Source organism: Microcebus murinus, chromosome 1 (genome assembly GCF_040939455.1).
Source record: "Microcebus murinus isolate Inina chromosome 1, M.murinus_Inina_mat1.0, whole genome shotgun sequence".
NCBI lineage: Eukaryota > Metazoa > Chordata > Mammalia > Primates > Cheirogaleidae > Microcebus > Microcebus murinus.
In genome coordinates, this window is record NC_134104.1 from 44,044,910 (window position 1) to 44,059,468 (window position 14,559).

Genomic DNA, 14,559 nt, shown 5'->3' on the forward strand with positions numbered 1-14,559 from the left:
GGCTCAGTCCCACAAGACTGCCCCCTACATTCAGAAACATGTCCTAAGTCTGATCTTACAGAACTTCTGACCAACCAACTTCAAATTGGGGTTCCCACAACCCAATTTTTGGGTTTGACTAATTTGCTAGAGTGGCTCACAGAACTATAAAGTACACTACAAAGGATACAAATGAAAAGATGCCTAGAGCAAGGCACAGAAGGGGTGCGGAGCTTCCATGCCTTCCCTGGGCACACCACCTTCCAGGAACTTCTGCATGTTTAGCTATCTGGAAGCTCTCTGAACCCTGTCCTCTTGGGCCTTTTATGGAGATTTCATTGGATAAGCATGATGGACAACCATGTAGAAATGCAACTGAGCAAAAAGGGTATGATTAAATAAACCCAGCAAACCCTGTATGTTCAGATTCTTCTTGGCCTCTCTGTGAAGCATTCCTTCCTCCAGGGTTTGGGACAGGATCCTCTCTGGAATGAGGATCTTATGAACCACAATCAGATTAGACTCCTGAGATCTACTTCCAAGGCCTAAAGTGTCCCAACGTTATAACATAAGGCTGGGGCTACAGGAGTTATGAGCCAGGAACTGTGGAGAAAACCCAACAGATATATTGTGTCTGGCTTCTTTCACTTAGCATAATGCTTTTGATGTTCATCTATGTTGCATTTAGCAATAGCTATGGCTTTTCATTGCTGATTAGTATTTTAATATATGCACATATGACAAATTATTTATCTATTAACCTGCTGTGAGCCACTTAGGCTGTTTCTAATTTTTGTCTATTGTTATCCATTAACCTGCTGTGGGCCACTTAGGCTGTTTCTAATTTTTGGCTATTGAGTAAAGCTGCTCTAAAAATTTAGTAAAAAATTTATATTTCTCTTAAGTAAAATACCTAGGAATGAGGAACTATAGAGGTAATATAGCTGACCCTCAAACAACATGAGTTTGAACTGCATGGGTCCACTTATACGTGGATTTTCTTCTGCCTCTACCACCCGCTAAGACAGTAAGACCAACCCCTCTTGTCCTCAGCTTACTCAGAGGTGAAGAGGAAAATGAAAATTTTATGATGATCAACTTCATCTTAACAGTAAATATATTTTCTCTCCCATATGATTTTCTTAACGTTTTCTTTTCTCTATCTTTATTGTAAGAATACAGTATATAATACATACATGAAATATGTGTTAATTGACTATTATCAACAAGGCTTCCAGTCAACAGCAGGCTATTAGTAGTTAAGTTTTGGGGGAGTAAAAGTTATACATGGAGGCCGGGCGTGGTGGCTCACGCCTGTAATCCTAACATTCTGGGAGGCCAAGGCAGGCGTATCGTTTGAGCTCAGGATTTCGAGGCCAGCCTGAGCAAGAGCAAGACCCCATCTCTACTAAAACAATAGAAATACATTAGCTGGACAACTAATACATACATATATATATATATAAATTAGCCAGGCATGGTGGTGCATGCCTGTAGTCCCAGCTACTCAGGAGGCTGAGGCAGGAGGATCGCTTAAGCCCAGGAGTTTGAGGTTGCTGTGAGCTAGGCTGATGCCATGGCACTCTAGCCTGGGCAAGAGAGTGAGACTCTGTTTCAAAAAAAAAAAAAAAAAAGTTACACATGGGTTTTTGACTGTGCAGGTGGTCATTACCCCCAACGTTGCTCCAGGGTCAACTGTACACAAAATATTTGTGTTTTCCTGTATCAATTATCTTGACAAAATGAAACATACAAATATTTTAGTCTTATTTTATGATAAAAATTTATTAGCAGATATTTTGTGAAGCAGATGAAGTATCCACACACAATCACATACATTCAACATATTCCAGGATAATGCTTAATATGTATGAGATACTATTCCTTACAAACTTCAATCCATCATGAATAAAATAATACATTTATATTATTATATGAACAAAGAAGTCAAACATTAAGAATCCTGTTGTGATTTTCTCTTAAGAGCAAAAGAGTTGCAAAATCTCTAATTTGAAAAAGGACAATTTCAATTAGTCCATTTTACCAAGAAATACATGTGTAAAATGCCTACATGCTTCTCACACTGGTTACATTTGCTTTAAAGAATAAAAGTATTTCCCATGTCATTTTCTAAATGAGAAACATTTCCTAAATTTACAACATCCCTGAGATTGTTCTTAGTCTAAACTTCCATGCAGAAATATCAGGAATAGGAAACCTTAAATATCAGAATCCAGGGATATAAGTTTTCACATTCAAAGGTGGAGAGAATTCTGACATTAACAAATTATGATTCCACAAAAATCAAAATACAACTTAAACATCCCTTATGTAGGTAACAGTAATGTCACTTTAGAGTTAATATCTACAGGTAATCACTGAACACTAACACATACAGAGTTTAAGAAAATTTCAAGTGCTCCTAAATACCTATCATTATAAAAGTGAATATTCACTTTACAATATTATAGTCTCTAGAGAAAGACATATAAAGATGTCAAAGAGACCTCAGCAATGAAAAAGTAAAACTTTCACCTTCATGTTGTGTTACAAAATTACTCAGTCTCAACTTCACTGAATGAATGAAAATCTGCCATGACAGATTTTTGTGGCAGAAACTAAAACTTTAAAAAATACATGAAACAAAAATAAGAGGAGAAGTTTGCTGATACATATAATACTATTTGTATTCCCTTATCTCAATACTTGGAAATCCAATGTCATATTTTATAAACTAATTATATAAAATTATTTTAAAGGTATAAATGAGTTTTATATCAATCAGTTCTGACAATCTACCATCCCACCACTCAACATTGACAGCATCCAAAACATTTTACCATCTGCCAAAGAGGTGGGGCCCAGAGTAGAGAAGACTGGAGCACTAAGGCACAGGTAACCAACTGCCACACGGTGGCAACAGTGCCAGCCAGTGGAATGGGGGCCACACATCCTCTGTCCTCCAAACCCCAGCACAGCTGCTCTGCCTGCATCAATGCACCCAGTCCCTTGGATGGCGCAGAACTTCCAGAATTTCAGCTTCTTTAGAATTCTCTGAGGGTGAATGCATGTACTCCCATCTATGTATGCCCAAAACAGAAACAAAAATTATAATAATAAAAATAATGACACATACAACTCTTTACTTAAAATAAAGGAAAAATAAAATCCCAAGGGTAAAAGCTTTTGTCTCCACTGTGACTAATGCATCTCGTACCCACTAGATCTCTAAAAAATATTTCCTGTTAAAGAAAATTAAGTTTTTCATTAATTTTTTGAAATTATTCTTATTAATTCTTGGGCAAATAATTAATATCCCAGAGCCAAAATACACTTTTAAGATAAACCAGAGTTTGGTAAAGTATAGAACCTCAGATGATCCAAGGACACATTTTCTTTATTTCTTTGGTTTATTACTAATGCATAGCTCTTCCCAGAAAAACAAACAGGCAGAGGTCAAATTTTCCCCCTGCCCTTAAAGACCATGACCCAGCTTATCTTCTCTCTCCCTCTCTATTCTCTCCCTGCACTCACACACGGAGTTGTCATTTATCCTGTCACCCCTTAAAAAATACAATTTGACTTGCCCATGATTTTCTCATACAATTAGTGAAGTCAAAAACCAACAAAATCTTACGTAAGACATCTGCAGTGTTAAAGTTCATATTTTGTGCAGGTTAGGGAATTGGGGAGAGGGGCGGATAACTACTATGATGAATTATCTCCTTACCGGGCAGTTAGAGGTAAAGACATCAAGATGCTTTCGATCCTGGATCCTGGAGTGAAGAGGCCAAACTTTGTGCCCCGATCATATACCAGATTAAATTCTACGTACCTGAAATAAAGACATCAAATAACATTAAGGGCCAGCTGAGTAAAATTTTTCTAAAGACTAGCCCATAGCAAATATCTAAAGGAAGGCTTCTACTCCCTAACCCCCATTAGCTGGTACTGGCAGAAAGACCACCACCAACCGAAAGCCCGTTGAGGTTCCTCCATCTGGACAGGCAGAAATAAAAGGGTATTCTACCCACCAAACAATAGGATACAGATTCTGCCTCAACAGAGCAGTTACAAAACAAGAAGGCTATGTTTTCCTGTAAATAAACAGAATGGACACAAAGCTGAGAACTTTAAGGCACATACACACACAAAAAAATTAAGAAAAAGAAATGTCATCCTTCCTCAGGATAACCCAGCTCCTTCTGGCCCTCCTCATAATCTGAGATGTTTCAGAGTCAAATATTTCATTTCACTGCCTATACTCACAAGTTTATAAGACAATATAAAACTTCTGTAACTGATAGACCAAGTACAGCTAACAGTAATCTACGAATAACGACTAAGATATTCTAGATATTCCTCTTTCTTAAAGTAGTTAACAGCATGAATAAGCAGTCAAATAATTCAGTCCACCTGCAGGTTAATAACAATCATAATAAAAGGCAGAGTTTTGAGTTAGAGTGCTCAGTTTTATTTTTTAAGAAAAAATATCCTTAACATCAACTAAGGTTCAGTACATTTGTTTTCTTTTAACTGCCATAGTCACATCTGGACTCCATCCAGCTTACACATCTGTGTCTGCTTTTAACATCATGGTATATAAAAGGGTCTCTTCTCTCCAATTTCAAAAGGATAATTTCTACTACTCAAAAGAATTTAGACTAATCCATAAATTTGAAAATTTTAATAAAAAGTATCCTTTCAGATCATTTCTCAACTAATTCAGAAACTACTCTCTTGGTCTAAACTTCTCTTAGATACTCTCATTTATCCCACTGGTTACTGTCTTTAAGCCCACCTATCACAAATTATTCTCTAGAATCCCACAATACTTCAATTTTTAAAGGGCACTTTTTTGTGTGTGAAAACTTGTCAAAGGCCCTACAAAAATTTAAATAGTAATAATTATATCCATGGATCTTTTTCTAGTTCTCACCATTTATATATCATTGACTTTTATATACTAATAACTATTTAATACCTTAAGTCTAATTCAAAAGATAAGTGACTCTTACGAACATTTTCCTAAGACCACAGAAAAGAATTTCATCTCTCAGCCACTTTTTTCACCCAATATTACATTTCCGAAACATGATCTTAACAGATGGCTACGATTCTCTAGTTTGTACTGATGTGTTTGAAGACCTACCTCAAAATACTCTTGTAATGAGCTCCCTAAATGAATTTTCTGCAGGATCACTGTGTTCCTTTCCTCTTTTGAGTGAATGATGCACCTTTCTCTACATTAGCCTCTCTGCCTCCCACCAGGTTTCACTTAGATCTGTTCTGATCCTTTGTACACATTTATCTTCTCTGACATGCCTATAAATTATAGACTTTAACCAATCCCTTCAATTTGACTGATAAATAAATTTTATCCTGTTGCTCCTTCCCAAAATACAACAAAACAAAATAAAGGCCTTTAATGTCTGTTCTCCCATGAAAAAGATGACTAAAAGACAGAGAGAACAGTAGTAACAGAGGGCAAGAGACTGGATGAGATTGCCAAATCAGAGACTGTAGAGTCAAAATGGAACCAGACTGGTCATGAAAGGGTGACTCATGTTGAGAGGGGGTAGGGCAGGGGAAAGTGGAGAAGAGCAACTATAAAGGACAGACAACTGTCTATGCCTGTAGTACACAAAACCAAAGACAGTGCTGACAACCTCAGGGAAGAGCTGGAGTTATCCTAAGCCCCAGAGTTTACCACCATGTTAAGGCTCAGAGATAAAGGAGGCAGAAGGAGGCTCTCTTCTGTCTAACAGTCTAACGGTCACACACCATATCTTAGAAAATTAATCTAACACTCCACACTTCTGTCTAACTCACGACACCAGACATGCAATGATAAGCACACACTGGAACTTTCAGAATGATTTGCCATCAAATGATGTTAAAAAAAATTTACTCTAATGTCTAAGAAGTTTTTAAGGCTTCACCTAATTAATATTCACCAAATCTGCCAGCTTTCCATATGACATCTTGTACAAAACTAGAACACCTTAATTTCCATAGAGTTTTACATTTTCCTCTTAGGTATGTCTTCCCCACTGAACTGTGAGTGTCTTTAGCAGGTACACTACGCCCACCTTAATAGCCACAGACAGTGCCTGACCACAGGGGGGGCCACAACAAGTGTCAAGTAAAAGAAGAAAGGAGTGGTAAAGGCATATTTGAGAAATTATATGGAAACAAACAATGTCCCTAAACAGACGCATTATCTAAAAAATTTCTAAAAAGAAAACTTAATCAACTCTCATTTTTCCAAGTTAATAAATGAGGACCCCATAGCACAGTCATAAGATTGGATAAATACAAACATTTATCTCCAGACTTGGAACATTATTTAAGTTGACCTCTCAAGGTAAAAGCTTTACCTCCTTAGTATCCAAAGCTTCATATGCCTGAGAGAGAATTAACACAAATGAGGAAATCCATTTTACACACAGGGACCAGTAGTATACAGAAAATTAATGGCAATGAGAAACTGACACGGGTTGGCAGGCTGAATGATTTGGAGCTGATTCACAAGTACACCCTGACTGAAGATGACCTCAGACTGGCCCCCTCAACCTGAGCTCCCCAAGCTCAGTGCACACAGCAAGGTGGCTTAGGTGAGTACTGTGGTAAGAAGCACAAGCCTGCTTCAACTACTTACTTTATGCACAGAAAAGACTATAAGTTTTAAAAGACTGTAAGACTTTAAAGTCACAATGACCCAGTTCCACATCTGAGGTCTTCTATTTTCCAGTTATATAATCGTGGGCAAGGGACTTCCTTTCTGAGGGTAAGTTTGATCATCTGTAAAATGATGATTATGTCTATCTCACAGGTTTGTTGACAAAATTAGATGCAAAATGCCTAATGTAGTGGCTGGCACATAGTAGTGGCTCCAAAATCAGTAAAATTGAACATTAAGTGTAAATAATTTCTGTAGCTGTTATTTCCATTAAATAACTTTCATGAAATCTTTAAGATGAAGGAAAAAAGTTGTCATCCAAAATTACAAAGCAGCAAAAACATTAAATGATGCCCGTAGCTTGGCATAAGACAGGAGGGTGTTACTGGAAAATGAACTAAAAAAGAAATTAGCAGCATTCAATTCAGCAAGTACTTACTACATGCCTACTATGAGTCTCTAATGCATAAACTTTGCTATTCTTATAATGCTATTTTACATAATGCCTTTTAATTCAGTTAATACCCATCCAGTTATGATAAGAAATTAACACAACTATTACAAAGCATCTGCCCAAGACAACACAATACCCATGATTATTATGGCTGCTCCACTTTCCCCAGTTATGCCACGAGGCAGTACATTCCCCTATCACTCACCGTCCTCTTCTGAGCTGCTGCCATTGCTTCTCCTGGGGGGTGAATGAGTCATCACAGTGCTTTTTCACAAGGGGAATGTAAGAAGGAACGACAGCCTGGGCACAGCTCTGCACAAAGCGAAATACTTCTTCCTTGGACGGAGAGTCAAGATCATCAAAAAAGATGCCACCAATGCCCCTCCGCTCTCCACGATGGGCTATCAAGAAATAATCATCACACCTGGAAAACACAGCAGGGCCAAATCAGGGATAAAAGAGGGAAAAAAAGACATGAAAATCAATGTGAAACTTTCAGGTCACAGCACTATCCTCAACAAATGCCAGCACAGTGCCCTTACGTCCTGTCCAACTATGAAAGTTAAACTAGGACGTTAGACAAATTTTCTGCAGATATAAGCAATGAAGAAAATGTTTACACACTTATCTGTAAACCAACCAGGCAATTTAACACAAATCTACCTAAAGGATGTGGAACTCTAAGAACTTTAGTAAAAAGAGAAACAGAGTCCAACAAACAATGCTGCTGCCCTCAGAAGCACTGCTCCTTTTGCAAGAGGCAGGAGGATAGGAATCTTTTACAAACACTAACATCAAACAGGGTACAAATTCTAGCTTTCTTTCGATTTTTTAGTTTTTATTTGCCAAAGGAACATACTATAAACAATCTCTAAGGTCTCTTTTAGTAATAAAATTTGACGACTCTATAGCATGCACAACTGAGGGAAGGGCTGGTAGAAATAAATGTTCAGAGAATAAGAGTCTTCAAACATATTAAAGCTTACTCCTGTGAGCCAGCACATGAAACTGTCAATCTGTTCTCAAGTCTTTTCCCCACTATGTCTATTAGAACAGGTTTCCTAAAAAGCCCTTTCCCACATGCTAACCTTGTAGAATAGTTCATATCTTGGAAATAGTTATTTTGGTGATCTCTGTTCAATAAGAATCTCTAAATAGAAGCACCTGTTCAATCAAAAACTAAATGTACCTTAAACACCTTAAATAAAACCTCAATAGCCTAAAATCAAAAAAAAAAAGGGGGGGGCAACAGATGCAAATCCCTAGAACTAATGCATTGGCATAACTCACCTCAATTGTGACTTGTTGGCATTCCTTTATATGCACATTTTATTAACATAATTTAAGAAGCATATCCTAAGCAAGGTTGTAAAGTCAGCTTTTAACCCAAATCATATTATTTCAAAATCTATCTTCACAAAATTATAATATTAAAAAATTTACTAAGCACTTATATTAAAAACTTTTTTAACTAGTCTGCATCCTACTTTATTAATACTGCTTAACGTTATCTCAGTAATAGCTATAAGCTATGTTCTTGCATAAATGATGTTAACATCCCATAATTCTTAACTCTAAAACAAAATAAAAAGACAAAAGTCCTTTCTATTCTTCCTTTTTCAGGAATGCCAAGCAGAATTGAGTACTCTTATTCCAAACAATTTATGCTGTGACTCCATTTGACATCTAACAAATATTCTGGGTCTTCTCACAAATTGCCATCTGGGATAAGAATTTAACATCACACCCTAGGATTAAAAATCCTGATTCTCAGGCTTAGATCATCTTATGGTTTATATTCTACCATTCTAAACCATTTGGGATTAAAAAAAAGATGCTACTACTCAATACATATTACAGACATGCAAATATTCCTAAGTAAATAATTTATTAAAACTTCTTAAAACTGGTATTCCACTTCTTCTGGTGAGCAAAGTAAGAAAACAATTCAATCTTTATAAACTAAAGAAGGTATTTAGTGACATAATGGTTGCCTTTGGGACACACAGAAGGAATGGAATATAATTTGGGAGCCATGAAAAGTTCAATACCTTCACCTACCATTTTTTAAATTTGGGGTAGAGATCTGGACCATGCTGGTCACAAGCCTCTTTTATAGTTCTGTGAAAATGGACAGCATCCTCTTGGTTCAAGTACGTTGGAGTGAGGTCACATCCACCACCAAACCACCAGTACTTGTTACCTACCAAATCAAGACATGGGATTTTGATGGAGACTTTGAGATTCAGCATACTCCTGATTACATCAGTGAACTTAAGTCAGCAGCTTCATTTATTAAGCATGGTATGGGTAACAATCAAAAAACATTTAAGTAAATATAGCATTGAAGGCCAGTAAGGTCAAAGCAGAAAAGAAGAGGTAAAAGCAGAAAGAAAGTAGGAAATTAAAAGGGAAATGATATGCAGGCCCATGAATGACAAAACACCACACATGTGGATCAGACAGTGGTTCACAATTCTGGCTGTCTACCAGAATCACATGAGGAGCTTGAAATACCTCTGCTAGATCACAATTTAAAACAAACAAACAAAAAGCCACACATCTCTGGCCCAGGCATCTATAGTTTATAAAAACTCCTCAAGAGATTCTGACACTCCCCATATTAATAACCACTACCACCCTTCCCCTTCCCCAGAAAAAGTAAAAAACACTTGCTGAGAGAGGCAGTTTACCATTGGAGAATAACTGTTTCATGTGCTTATTGAGGTCTACAGGGTTGTCAATACCAGTTACCAACTTTTCAACATTAAAAGGTTGAACCAAATTAAACAGCTTCAAAATGAAAAGTTAAAGCAGTGATTTTAAATGCCATCACCTGCAGAGACACCAATAGGAGTAGGTGTGGCACTGCACAGGTGCTCTGGCAGGGGGTACCAGATGTCCTGCCGATGGGTGACATAGGCTGGAACTACATGCACATGAAGCCTGATCAACTGCACCCCATTTTAAACCCACTGCTAATGCACTGGTGACCAAGAAAGCTATGCATGTGTTAAATATTTTCCAAAAGCACGTTCTCAATTTCAACTTAACCTCATAAATAAGGTCTTCCTTTAGATGTAATGAATTTATATTTGCAAAGAACTCTGAAGTTCAGGTTCATCAAATCATTCTTTCTGTGTTGGAGGAAATATGGGAAGGTCAGAGTCAAACAACACCATTCTCGCTTTTCATCTCTAGTGCATAATCCATTGTACCTGCTAAGGAATAAGCCTTCATGTCTTCTGAAAAACCTAGTTAAGACTATTCTTTCTCACTTTTAGATGTTATGCCCTCTTATCTGTTTTACAATACACATTTTGCCCAATAATACTTTGCATAGCTCCTGAGATCCTTACCATCAGCTTCTTCTACTTCAAAGTATCTGTAGTTAAAATGGAAAGAAGGAGCATGAGGATTCTTGGGGTGGATAACAGAGCTCACACCCATGGCAGTAAATGGCAATTTACCTGCAAAGTAAAATACGTAGTGAGCTACATTCAATTACCTTGCTTAAGATAAATTAACTCCAATGAGATTTCTGAATCAATTTAAAAATTTTTGTCTCTTAAAATATAATTTGTAAAAAGTAACTGTGAATATGCTTATCTGGCATATGTACCCCAAATGGCTTTTTCCAGAAGAAATATTTATTTTACAAATAAAACTTGTGGGGAAAATAAGGTTTCCAGGGACTATTAAAGGCTGTCAAGATTGTCCAGCTTACCATCATTACTCTTCATAACTCTTCCTCTGTTTCTCATTTGTTTTGCTGCTTCCTCAGAAAGACTTCCATGAATGACAGAAATGCTCACTCCAGCCTTTTCAAAAACATTCCCATCTTGAAGCATACAGCTGATGCCACCACCTCCTGTTTATAGAAATGTAAAATAAGGAGCAAGGATACTTACATAAGAAGTGCAAAACTGAAAACAACCCTTGTATGAAGGTGGTTATTTTCCTCCTCTGTTTCCCAAATCTTCTATAATATCAGTTTATATTTTTATATTAATGTGTTTATGTTTATGTACAATAAAATGAGATAACTAGTTTAGCTTTATGACATAAGCTACTGATACTCAGCAAATACTGAACCTCCCCATATCATTAAACTGAATATTTCTTCCACATTCTTATGTCACTATCTAAAATAAATCATTGGGAAAAAAATGAAGATGGAACTACCGTATGACCCAGCAATCTCACTGGGTATATCCAATGGAGGGAAAATCAGTATATTGAAACTGTACTCCCATGTTCATTGCAGCACCATTCACAATAACCAAGATACAGAATCAACCTAAGTACCCATCAACACATAAACGGATAAAGAAATTGTGGGACATACACACAATGGAATATTACATAGCCACAAAAAAGAATGAAATCTTGCCATTTGCAACAACATGAACGGAACTGGAGAACATTATGTTAGGTAAAATAAGCCAAGCACAGAAAGACAAATCTCACATGTTCTCATTCATATGTGGTAGCTAAATATTAAAAACAATTGATCTCATGGAGACAGAATAGAATGAATGATGGTCACCAGAGGTTGTGAAGGGTAGTGGGGAGGAGGAGAAAAAGTGGGGATGGTTAATGGGTGCAAAAATATAGTTAGTTAGAATGAACAGTATTTGATAAGCACAACAAAGTAACTATAATCAACAATAAGTTAGGGTAGGCCAGATAAAGATGAAATACAAAACACAGTCTAAAACTGAATATTCATCAAAAAAGCTAATGGTGTAACTCACACCTATAATCCTGGCACTCTGGGAGGCTGAGGCAGGTGGATTGCTCAAGGTCAGGAGTTCAAAACTAGCCTTAGCAAGAGCGAGACCCTGTCTCTACTATAAATAGAAAGAATTAATTGGCCAACTAATATGTATAGAAAAAATTAGCCAGGCATGGTGGCGCATGCCTGTAGTCCCAGCTACTCGGGAGACTGAGGCAGTAGGATCGCTTGAGCCCGGAGTTTGAGGTTGCTGTGAGATAGGCTGATGCCATGGCACTCTAACCTGGGCAACAAAGTTGAGACTCTGTCTCAAAAAAAAAAACCAACAACAATAAGTTAGGGTATAATCTGTATGCTATATCGAAACGTCATGTGTACCCTATAAAGATAATAACTATTATGTACTCATAATTAAAAATAAAAAAATTTTTAAAGTAAAATATAATTAATCACTAGAATATTCTCCCTTCAAATACCACTGTTCAAATGGCATCCATTAGTTATGATATATGAGAGAAAGCTAAGGTTAAAAACAGGAACGGGTGTACTTGAAGGGTGTTCTATTATTACTAGATTCAAAAGCTCCATAGTATTTCAAAATTTTTTTTCCTCAGTGTGCTGCTTGCCTTTTAATTTTATTTACAGGCAAGTAAAAAACAGTAGATATTCGAACCTTTAAGGGATTCGGAACCTTAAACTCAAAAGTGAGACACATATCAATATTAAGATATAATGAACTTAGCCTTATTAGTTTTTGTTTTTTAAGACACTAGGGTCACTGCAAGGGCAATGTTTCATGTAGGTTCATGTTTGGCTTGTTTTACTTCTAAGAACTTTTAGAGCTGGATGGGACATAAAATGATCCAGGACAGCCCTTGTATATTCTAAATGAGAAAACTGAGGTCCAGAGAGGCAAAACACCTTATCTGAGATCACATAGCTGCCAAATGGCTGAAACAGCATGTCCCAATGCTATGTTTCAGATAACATTCTTAGCACTTTACATACCTTCATCTCATTTAATCTTCAAACTACTTTCATATATATACATGTGTGTGAATATATACATATAAATTTTCATCTCATTTCATCGGTGGAAAAACAGAGGCACAAAAAGTTAGGTAACTTCCAAAGGTCAAACAACTAGTCTAGGACTGAAGGTTGTGTGTTAGTTCAGTAGTCTTCACTTTAAAACATTACAAAATGGAAAACACTATGAAAATCAGATATAACTTCATTTAATACATATGTGACAGTATCACAGCTCAAAATCTGCTGGTGAGAAATTGCTGTTATATTTCCAGCTAGGAATAGTAAGGAATCCTTCAGGTTTATAATCAAGACGTGGGGTTTCAATGCAGAGGCAACAACACAGTCATGAATATGACTCCAGGTATCAGAACTTGGTTTTGATACTTAAGTATTTTAGCACTGAAAGGAAAGATTTTCCTAGCAGCAAATCTGATGATGGGTGCATTTGGTACTGCTATTGATAAACCAATCAAATATATTCTGTGCAACAGGAAAAAGAAGTGGGGAGATTCTTACACAATGAGACCCTCAGCTGGAGGCGTCTAGCTGACGCTCATAGTACGCAGAAGCTGAGGTTCTTCTTTCCATCTCCCAAGGAGGAAAAAGGGCAAATGTACCCCCAGAGACAGATGAAATCTGTTCAATAATCTACTGAAATCTATGTTCAGTAACAAACTTTGGACACTCAAGCCTGTTGGTTGCAAAATACCCTTTAAGATTTCTACAAAAATGCCATTATGGCATTGCAAAGATTTTGAGATGCCCAGTACCAGAGTGACAGCAGATCTGGGTCCACCCCGGCAAGCAGAGGGCTGATGACCCTTTCAGTCAATCTTGTTAATGGCGTCCCTTCTGTGGGTACCTCCTACCTACCTTTATCCCACATTTTCTGCCTGCAACCTAGGGCCCGAGCTTTTTCCGTCATCTCCACCTCCCGCTAGGGGCCGACCTCCTTACCTTCCTTCCTCTCCCACCGGTCCACAGAGAAGCTGGCGACGCCATCTACCTGTGCCAGCGCCTGGCACACCTGGGCCTGAGTCTCCAGGATCAGCAGCTCCATCTTGGTCTTCATGTCGCCCGGCCTCCTCCGCAGCTCGCGTGGGTCAGTCACCGGCGCGGCCATGAAGCCGCGACAGCGGCGGGCCAGCTCGTCCTCCTCCGGCTTCTCCAGCGACGACGAGCTCCGGGCCCCCGAGCTCTTGGGCACCATCTCCGCCCGCTGCACATGCCCGAAGGCGGCGGCAGCCAGGCCCGCCACACCACCCAGCGCCGCGGCCAGCCCGGTCCCCAGCCAGGGCCCGCGTCTCGCGGTCGGGCCGTGCCCCAGCCCGCGGCTCTGCCCCGCGCCGTGCGTGCCGGGGGCCCGGCAGACAGGTCCGGCCGCGCCGCGCGGGGACCCAGCACGCAGCCGTCCGCAGCCGCCCCGCGCCGCGCGCCACCAGGGGCCTGCGCCCGTCCTGCCCAGGTGCAAGGCCATGCTTCCGGCTCCCGCGCTGTCACCTGGGGCAGAGCCCGCGTCCCAGAACCCGTCCTCTGAGGCCGCGGGGGCTCCCGAGCCGGCGAGCGCACGGGCAGAAGGAGCCTCCGCCGAGAAGCGCGGCTGCCGGGCGGGCCGGGCGGCGGCGGGGGATGCTGGGAGCTGTAGTCGGGCCCTATCGCCGCCCGCAGCGGCCG

The 14,559-nt window shown here is 39.1% G+C and overlaps 1 protein-coding gene across 1 annotated transcript; it reads right to left on the bottom strand.

Moving 5' to 3' along the window:
- Window positions 1-1,737: 1,737 nt before the first annotated feature.
- Window positions 1,738-14,555, bottom strand: CPOX (coproporphyrinogen oxidase). Its single transcript, XM_012743114.2, has 7 exons — window positions 13,843-14,555; window positions 10,843-10,986; window positions 10,475-10,585; window positions 9,177-9,318; window positions 7,321-7,539; window positions 3,710-3,814; window positions 1,738-3,059 (listed from the first exon to the last, which is right to left on the bottom strand). The coding sequence occupies exons 1-7, from the start codon at window positions 14,360-14,362 to the stop codon at window positions 2,972-2,974; spliced, it is 1,329 nt and encodes a 442-aa protein (XP_012598568.1). The 5' UTR covers window positions 14,363-14,555; the 3' UTR covers window positions 1,738-2,971.
- Between the last annotated feature and the right edge of the window lie 4 nt (window positions 14,556-14,559).